Raw genomic sequence first — 10,172 nt, 5'->3', positions numbered from 1 at the left:
TTGAGTTCTTATAGTTCGGCCGGGGGCGTCATTTTTTTTCTGCGGCACGTACAGATTGGGTTTTTTTTTTTTTAAAGAGGTCTTGATTTAACCCTAACCCTAATCCTAACCCTTACCCTAAACTTTCCCATAGGCTCAACACGCACCTAACCCCAATCTGTGCCGCAGAAAAAAATAATGCGGCCGCGGGGGGGGGGGGGGGGACAATTTCTAACTACTGACAATTCAACTATTTGACTCCCAAAACATCCACCTAAGCTTTAAACAAGACCCAATAACCAATGTTTGATCTATTTTTAGTAAAAAAAAAACATTTCCGTATGTTTCGTACACAAATCACGAAAATGAGCGATTTTCGGGCTGATATGCAAAGACCAAAGGTCACATGACCTTCTAACTGTAGGTCCGATTTAAAAAAAATTCTTCAAAAGATGCGCAAGACTCGAAAGAAAAAAATCAGCGAGCGGCGGGGCGCCATCCATTTGCGTTCCCGAACAATCAGAAAATCGTAGAGGGGGGCCATAATGCCCCCCCCCCCCCTCCGGCCTTATTAGGGTTAAACAATATCTTATAAATAGAAACAAATATTGAAATCATCCCTGATAATGTTATCACAATGTATATACCAATGTCTAAAAAATTGTATATCTTCGCTTTGAGATTTCCCTATTTGTAGGTACCCCCTTTTCCCAGAAAGTGCCCTTTTTGTTGGTTCCCTCTACTTTGCCACACCGCCCCTTCATGGCACCCAGTTTCTGTATATATACTCATCAAAATTCAGACCTTCAATTCAAAATATTTTGAAAACCAATTATCATTAATTCATAAACTTACGAAAATACATGAGAAAATTTCATTATGAGAGCAGGCAGGACATTTTGTGCTTGTACAGAACCATGAAAATCTTGAGGTCGCAAATCAAAATATATAAGAACACTTTCGAAAAATTTCCAGGAAAACTTATCAAACTTTCACCAGCCAACTTTCTTGTGTAATTCTCAACAATGACATCAACCTGAAGTTGACTTCTGTTTTAAATAAAATTGTATTTCTTCATAAAATTATCTTTCAATGCATTAAAATTGTTATTATGTACTCTGAACTGAATAAATAAATAAAAGAAATGAAATAAAACATTAAAAACCAAATACATTCCTTGACCGACAAATTAAAATTGTCTTTTCCTTATGAAGCTTAAAATATAGATAGGATGTATTGAAATAAAAACACATCAAAAACTAAAAGCAAACAGTCCGAAGACTGACACCTGTCTTGGCTACAAAGTAAAATTTAAATCAAATATGCATAATACAACATCAGCAACGAATACATAATCAAGTTACATAAGTTAAAATATCCAATAACTAAACTATCGTCACTAAATATTGCAATAAAATATAAACAGTAACAACACGAGTATACATAATTACAATTACATCAATAGAGGACTCTCGAGCTGTGTAATAACTAATTTCCCTGCGGCGCATTCTTTGAGCAAGAGATGGCAACGCATATTCAGAAACTGTTATAAATCTACATACAAATTTCAAAGTTCGAACAAGGATTTTAAAAAATCCAATGTATATTCTATTAACATACAATTTGTTGTATGTACGTTACATTCTACATAAGAGAAATGTTGAACATCGAATTTCTATTTTGTTTTAATGGATGGAAAGTTTGTATTCTCTTTTTTTTGCAAGGAAATACTCGGTTTCTTTTTGCGTCTGGACAAATGATTTAAATGCAATCTTAGTTGGTAAACTACTCTTGAAATTACAGGTGTACAAGATATTTTAAGAGCAGGATTGAATATGACAAGAATTTGTCAGAAGGGGTACCAAAGAGCTTTTCAAAATTGGTTAAATTAAAATTTGAATCAACTTTGAGATGAATTAAGGTTAACACTTCATTTCAAAGTGGTGTTACCTTCTCACATTCACCAAATTGATTTTATACAAAAAAATGCATTCAAAGCAATAGCTTTATGAAAAACTTGTGAAATAAAAAGAACGTAGACGAGTATCTATGGTGCAACAAAAATTATTAACATGAATCTTATCCCACTTTGTATCTTGTGTTCCTGTGAGTTTGTCATGCCAATAATCATATCGATTTTGAGGAGAAGACTGATTACGAAGTACTTTATATGCATATAGGAGGCCTCTGTTACATTTGCCCCGTCTATTATTGTCCCCGGTCTCCCCTACATAGTTTATGGGGAAAATGTTCATTTTGGTCGCGTGCCCCCCAAAAAGGTGCAGTACCCATGGTATCCTTTGTTCGAAATTATATAAACTTGGTACAAAAAAGAAGGAGGGGGGTTTGGATTCTGCCCCACCCTTATATGGTTATTATGGGGCGAAGGGGGAGGAGAGTCGCGGAGGGGGAGCGATGGTAGTGAGGTTTTTTTTTGGGGGGGGGGGGGACTCAGGCCCGGGGGGGGGGGGGGGGTACCTAGATTTAGTTCGGCCGAGGGTGTGCCGCTCAAGCCTCGAAACCCCTTCACATTATTAGGGGTCTTTTTTTCTTGAAAAGTTGTTCACAATTTTCGGGTGTTTTTCGGGTGTTTACCAGAAAATTGTGCATATTTTTGAAATTTTGAAAACACGGACCCATTTTCGTTAAAAGGGATTTTCGGTAAAAAAAAAGTGACCCATTAGAGCGGCACACCCCCGTATGTTCTTATATGTAGTCCCCCCCCCCCCCCCCCCCCGGACTCAGAAGGGAGGTGGGGCGTGGATAACTATAATCTTTGGACAATTAAGACACAGGTCAATATAATACTGTAGCTACAAAATATAAAGCTGGAGTTTCACAACAATCAAGAAGTAATAAGGCATCTACTTTCACTCCACACCCCCTCCTCTCTCTCTCCCCCTCTCTTTCTTTCCTCCCCTCTCCCTCTACCCCTTCTCTCTTTCTCTCTCTCTCTCTGTCATAATTATTTATACCATGGAAACCTATTTAGATCTCTATGATGTATACACACACCGACACACGCATATATATACACACACACGCACACACACCCACACACATACACACATACCCACGCACACACTCAATCACTCTTCAATCTCTACCTATCATATTTCTCTTCTTGCTTTACTTTTGCCATGAACCCCTATATTATATATTTTATTTGCTTGTATCTAAATTAAGGGGATAACCTAGATAGGTATTTCTACTTTTGTTATTCCTCCACTTAATTGATTGGACATGTATCGTTTTGTACACTTTTATTTTATGTTGGGTGGAAATAAATTCAATTCAAAATTCAATTCAGTTCAATATTATTTGTCAGGGGTCACACTTAATTAAGGCATCAAGCTTCGCTTATCTTGGAGCCTTGGCAAATTCTGTATGAACAAGTTTATTTCTCTTTATATATCTTTCAATTATATTGAGTTTATATCATGTATTCAGAACTGAATAAATAAATGAAATTAAGTATTAAAATTCAAATAATTTCCATGACTTACAAATTAAAGTTGTCTTATTGTAATGAAGCTTATCATGATCAATATAAAGCTAGGCTATGACCAACATTGATTATTTTATTAAGAACAAATCAATAGACTAAGGACAAATTATAGAATTGTAATAGTGGATTGCTTTTAAGAAATCCAAGCGCAGAAAAGTTTGAAACCCCACCCGGGTCTACCCGTATGTGAAGCCGGATATATTCTCAAAGTCGCAAGCTTCGGCATTGATCATTTTGTCGAATGCGGGTTGTTTGCTGATGGATGACTGGCGCTGCGGTCAAGGGAGAACTTAGACAAAAATAAAAACCAATATGTTGTCGAGGTCATAAGTGTATCCATCATTATTTGATAATCTATGATCTAAATGAATCTTCATTACATTGACCTATATACCTCATTTACCTTCAACTCGGTCATTTAAAAAAAGAAAAAAGAAGAAGATCCGCCCATATATCTTTATTTCTTTTTCTCCTTGAATAAAAAGTCTCTAAAATCAAAACAAAGTTATCAATTATCAAAACATCTGACCAACCTCATCGGTCCTATCAATCATTACACTCGAACAAGAATGATCAAAGACGCAAAGATGGGGAGAGTGGCGAGGAATAATTCCATAAAAGGTAAGCCATAATCGGTTCGAGTCATCAATTCAGGAGCTCATCTCACCCGCAACAAGCTGCCTTCAGAACCTTCTCACCAGATTGGTAAGCATCTATTTTCTACTTTGCAGTCTATTGCAGACTATAATTACAGAACTTTTCTTCCAAACCGATTTTTCGAGCATATTTTTTTTATTATGGCCCATTTCTAAATCTTGTTTCGTTCAAATGGCATATGACTTTTTTTTTCTTTTTTTTTTATTGTTCACCAATACGATGCATAATATATTCTACAATCTGCCTTATAGGTTTATTTACTTTTAATTTATATCTTTGATGTCTAATGTTTACGCTTGGTTCGTTATGTTTCCCATTGTATATTATAATGATGATATTATTAGTCTTCGGACTACAATCGTGTTTCGGTGTATGAAGATATCAATCATGTAGAGGTGATGTGGTCCTGAGGAAGAGTCAATTAAGACCGGATTATTGTTACCTAATGTATCGTTGTTATATTCGCACATTTAAAAAAAGACAAGTCTATTGAAATAGCTTTTCAGTTGGATTTTGCGAAGGTATTTGCAATCTTATATACTGTTCGCATCACCCATTCAATTTATATCTAAAGTCAGCAGCGCGAGTATAGGATTTTTTAATTATTTTAATGGCAACCTGGGCAAATGATGAATTTGTGCCACCCCCAGGGGCGTAGACAACGGGGGGATGAGGGGGATGCATCCCCCCACCTCACAAGGTGGGGGGGATGGCATGTACAATCATCCCCCCCCCAGGTTTTGGGGAATGATATTTGCTTACTTAATAAGTCATAATGATGATAATAATAGTAATAATAATAATGATAACAATTATAATATTAATAATAATAATAATTATGATGATGATAATAATAATCCTCATCATTATTGTAATTGTGTTTATTGTTATTAGCCGCATTCACACGGTGAAAGCCAATTCAGACGGTAAAAAAAAGGAAAATCTTACAAGTATTTTGTGGTTATCTTGTGGTTTGGAAACCACAAGATAACCACAAGATTAAACAGGCGCGGAACTACGGGGGGGGGGGGGTTAGGGGGTTTAACCCGCCCCCCTTGGGCGGCCCAAAAAACAAACAAACAAAAAAGGAAAAAAAATGGGGAAAAAAAGAAAAAAAGAAAGAAAAAAGAACGCACGCTGGAGAGAAACCCTTTCAAGTGCAAATATTGTGAGAAGATATTCAACTCATCTGGTAACTTAACCAAACACATGATAACTCTGGATATAACTGTGTATTTAACTGTTACTTGATTTAAAAAGACGTTATCATGCACTGCTTTTTATGGTCTCCATTGTGTTAATAGATGCCAGGAAAACATCACTTACGGGGTTCAAATAAACACCCAAAAAAAATCGGCTCGCCTCTTCGCGGCTCGTGGACGATGCTCCGCATCGTCATTATTGGTCAACCCCCCCCCCCATTAGCAAAAAGCTAGATCCGCCCCTGAGTCATCCCCCCCCCCCAGGTGTACGAACCTGTCTACGCCACTGGCATGGGTGTCGATCCTAACGTAATACCTATTCATCAGGGGGGGATGAATGAATAGATCATCCCCCCCTGATGAATAGGTATCAGTTACAGATCGACACCCATGGCCACTGGCCACCCCTATCCAAAAATTATGAGCTCAAAATACTTACAATTGCAAGTTCATTTCTCGTTCATATCGTTCAGAAATTATAGCAATGTATTGCATTTTTTTTTAACGCATTTAATCCAGGAGTCGGTATTAAACCCAAAGCTTGTAAAGTCTAGGAGTTATCTAAGCGAGGGAGGAAAAGCGACCTTGTGGTGAAATTGATTGATTGATTTTATTCATTAAATATTAGGCCTAACTAAATTTGCATTAGATGAAAAAGACCGTCAAAATAAAAAGGAAATACCTTCATGCGATAACGCGTGAAAGCGAATCTTCAGAAAATCTCGTTGGAATATGAATAGAATTACATTGATTTGTGGACAACTTACTCAAGTTTGATACTCATGTCAGTCTGAAAAATCTATAAATTGGCACATTCTGTTAAAGTATTTCTAATACAAAAGAATCCTAACGGGATAGGCTTCTTTTATTATAAATTAAAGTCATGCAAAATTTGCATTTTCACCATTCGAAACGCGATTTCTTCAGCGTTAATACATGGGGGAAAATTTGAAAATAAAAAAATGCTATTCTATTCAATTCTTCGTTTATATATTCTAGCAGTATAATAAGGACGAGCATTTTCGAGAAATGCGGAACCAGCAAAATTTGAATAATTCCCAATTCTCGTTTCCTTTGTTCTTCCTTTTTTTAAACAAACAGAAGCTAAACTAGTCAAGATGATGATCAAAGTAGGTCTTGTGCTCTGTGCTATTGTGGCAACCAGTATGGTGTGCGCAAAGAATTTTGAAGAGCAAGATGCATTGGACGCTTGTAAGTATATAAGTCAGCCAGGGACAAACTGTCATAAAATCCCTATAGCTATTGTCAGAAAAACTGTGAAACTAAGACCGTATTTCGTTAACATATAATATTGTCGTACGATTCTCTTTTACTCGGGGGGGGGGGGGGCAGTAAGAATATAATTGGTACACAAGTGATGACCACAGGTTTTCCATCCCCTCCCCGAAACAAGTTTTATCTACTCTTCAAAACTTACCCTTTCGAATTTTTTTCCCGAAGATTCCCCCACTATACGTACCTCTTATTATGTCCAATTTGCAGGCCAAAACATGAAAAGGTTAATGTTTCCAACGGCATTTGAAAGATAATATTAATTTAGAACTTCCCTCGAAACGAAAGGTGCTTGAAAATTTCTTTTAGTGGGAAAATAACGAGCATTAGTAGTCGAATCGACTTTAGTGATTGCAATCATTTTAGTTATAGTCTGATTTTCAGACCCTTGTACCGAATGGACGTACGTTTTGTGCTGTGCAAAGGTTCAATCAGTTTAATTGTGGCCATTACAAGAAGTGGGTTATTGATGTAGACAAATTTTCATGTACCTTTACAGCTCATTTTTATGTATGTTATTACCAAAGAAAAAAAGAGAAGTCAATCAGTCACTCAATAGTGTCTGACAGTAAAATCTAGAAAATAAACGGGTTCCCTTGCATAATTTGAATAATATGACACTGCTAACGTTTACATCTCACAGATAAGACATACGTGACATATTCATAGTTTCTGCAAAGTTCTTCATAATTTGATGTTGATTGCAAATGGGACATAGGCCTAGTACCTTTAAGAAGATATTATTAACCCCTTAAAATTGCTTTAAATAACTATTATTGATATTGACAGCACAATGTCTATGCAAGGGTACTCTAAATGCGTTTCAACAAACACAACATACTTTCCTTCACCCCCCCCCCCCCTCATTTTTGCCTATTTGACTCCAAATGCGTTACTCGCCTTAACCAGCCGAAACTGTTTTGGTTGCCAATGTGTCTACAGCAATATATATTTGCTTTATTTTCATTAAATCTCGTTTCTATGGCAACCATGCAGTGCTGAATATGATGCTCTCGGAGGAAGTTGCATCTCCTGATGATGTGGCCTTGCAAAGCTGGTTCAAGCGCGCGGTTCATAAAGTCAGACATGCGGTTGATAAAGTCGGTCATGCAGTTAAGAAAGTCGCCGACATTGGACGTGTCGTGTGTCCGCATCTTTCTCCAGAAGAAGCTCGTAAGTATAGCCACAGAAATATAATTATGAAAAAAGAATAATAACAGTGACAATAATGGCAATGATGATAATGATGATGGTAATTAATAATAATATTCCGGAAATAATAATCAATATTTATAGCATCATCATCATCATCTGTTAGTGTCGAACCCTTTCTAAGCCAGCCAAATTAAAGCTCACATTCTTAGAAGTAATTGATGTTTATTTAATTCATCATAAGTTTTTTATAAAAAACATATCAAATACAAAACAGTGTAGCACTCAACAACAAAAATGTCATATGAATGTGGAGAAACCATGAAAATAAAATGCCTTGCTTAGGGACATATAGTAAGTGCCTTAACGGCTATTGAACTCACAACCTTAGATTCTCCAGCGAGTGTTTTAAGGCCCCCCTAAAAAGAGCTATAAGGCCCTTTTATTTCTTCTCAAAATAGCCGCCCGGCACATTTTCCGAGACATCCGGCCGGGCTTTTTTTCATGATGGCCGCTAGCTTTTATGTTTATTTTTTCCCCGAAAAAACAGTATGTTTTTTTTTTTTTTTTTTTTTAAACAAAAAAAACAAAACAAAATAAAACAGGCGGCCTCAACAAAAAAAAAGGAGTGGGCGGCGCGGGGACGCTAAACCTGATTTTTTTTGTGTGTGAATATTTTTCCTAGCCAGTCCCCCCTCCTCGTTTTATCATATTTTCAAATTTCATGTACATCTTAGGCGTTAAAATTCTGACTGCGTTCCCAGAGATGAGAGAAGAGGATCTCAGCGAAGAGAATGTTCGAGAGATCTGCGATGGTGTAGATGCCCTTGGCCGTTAGACTCGGTACGTAATTTTAAAACAATATTAACATGAAACAATATTATTATACTGGTGAGCACTAATATTTTTTTTGCCCTCGAAAATGGCACCCTGCCCCCCTTGAGCACCAGGGGAGGATTCGTCTCCAAATAACAGCAACATTAACGTGTTTTTACTTATTTTTTTCCCAGGGGAGGGGACCCGGCCTTCCGGATCCGCCATTGGGGGTGGGGTGGGGGTGGCGGTGACAAGCCTGGGCAAATCAAAACTATAAACAATCCACCACTTATTAACCTTTTACATGTATTTTGCTTTAACAATTTAAATACATGTCAAGTCTCAAGTAAGCAATTTTTGAGAATTTTAATATTGTTTGCCTACACTTACATTCTTACTCTGACATTAAAAAAGATACAAGTCTCTCAGTTTGGTTGTTCCAGCAGTATCAGTTTTAGAATTTTTGATGATTGCAATTGATCAATAGTAATAAATATGGAGTCATTAACAGAATTAACTTCTAATAAGAAATACAATATACGTGGCATTATATAAGTCTATATGCTTCTTTCTTCTCACCGTGCCCCCTCTCCCTTTCCCATTCTTTCTCTGTCTCCCTTTCTCCCCCTCTACCCCCTCCCCCTCTCTCTCCCCTTTCTCTGTCTCCCTTCCTCCCCCTCTACCCCCTCCCCCTCTCTCTCCCCTTTCTCTATCTCCCTTTCTCCCACTCCCCCCTTTTTTTTTAATGTCTCCCAACCTTTCTCTCCCCTTTTCTCTGTCTCTCTCTTTCTCCTCCTTTCTCCCGTCTTTCTCTGATTCTCTTTTCCTCACAACTCCTCATTATGTTTTAAACAAAATCTATTGTCTTCATTCATTTCTCACATAGGAAGGGATCGTGATACAACATTTGGAACGCTTGATGTCGATTCTTCCTCGAGAAACAATGAAATAAAAGCAAGAAATTGCTAACTTCCATCATGTGTTTGCAACTTCCTTATAAGTAGAATCTTCTTTATCACTCCTGTATTGTTAAAATCCTTAAACCTTGTTTTCCCTCTAAAATGAAATGATGGTGAGTGGTTTTCATTATTAATACATATTTTGGCTTTACTTTCATGTATCCAATCATTATACATCTTTCAAATGTGTTTACAAATTATGTATGGTTGAAAGTTGAAAACCTTAAAAACTAGCCTGAGCATAATACTACATCTTTTTATCAAAAGCTTCAAATTAAAAATGTTCTCTCTGTTTTGCTCATTTTTTTCCTAAAGAAAAGTACCAACAACAAAACATTGTAAGCATGGTATAAGGGGAATTACTAATAGTATTGGTAATAATGCTGATAATAAAATCACATCAAGTTGCATGCAAACCATAGCCTGATTTGGACATGTTGTGATATGATATAAAGTCAGTAGTGTATGATTGATAACATATTGTTGGCATGCGGGGAAAATACGAAAAACAACTACACAGTGATGAGAAAAAGTGAGAGAGACAAAAATAAAACAAAGTGAAAAGGTTAAATAGAAGAATGAAGAGAGAAAGAGAAGAAGGGGGAG

The 10,172-nt window shown here is 36.8% G+C and overlaps 1 protein-coding gene across 1 annotated transcript; it reads left to right on the top strand.

Annotated features, from left to right (window-relative positions):
* Positions 1 to 4,108: 4,108 nt before the first annotated feature.
* Positions 4,109 to 9,847, top strand: LOC115922773 (centrocin 1-like). The gene is made up of 5 exons (XM_030982393.1): positions 4,109 to 4,192; positions 6,448 to 6,558; positions 7,636 to 7,812; positions 8,529 to 8,634; positions 9,494 to 9,847. Exons 2-4 carry the CDS (start codon positions 6,465 to 6,467, stop codon positions 8,627 to 8,629), a joined length of 372 nt encoding a protein of 123 aa, XP_030838253.1. The 5' UTR covers positions 4,109 to 4,192; positions 6,448 to 6,464; the 3' UTR covers positions 8,630 to 8,634; positions 9,494 to 9,847.
* The last annotated feature ends 325 nt before the right edge of the window (positions 9,848 to 10,172 follow it).

This window comes from Strongylocentrotus purpuratus, unplaced genomic scaffold (genome assembly GCF_000002235.5).
Source record: "Strongylocentrotus purpuratus isolate Spur 01 unplaced genomic scaffold, Spur_5.0 spur5_scaffold_12, whole genome shotgun sequence".
Lineage (NCBI taxonomy): Eukaryota > Metazoa > Echinodermata > Echinoidea > Camarodonta > Strongylocentrotidae > Strongylocentrotus > Strongylocentrotus purpuratus.
The sequence above is the reverse complement of the archived record's forward strand: the minus strand, read 5'-3'. Positions and strand labels throughout refer to the sequence as shown.

Coding starts and splice junctions, on each gene's coding strand:
- LOC115922773 (XM_030982393.1), top strand. CDS start 6,465: ATGATGATCAAAGTAGGTCTTGTGCTCTGTGCTATTGTGGCAACCAGT. Junction 6,559..7,635: donor GCAAGATGCATTGGACGCTT/GTAAGTATATAA, acceptor GCAACCATGCAG/TGCTGAATATGATGCTCTCG. Junction 7,813..8,528: donor TCTTTCTCCAGAAGAAGCTC/GTAAGTATAGCC, acceptor TGTACATCTTAG/GCGTTAAAATTCTGACTGCG.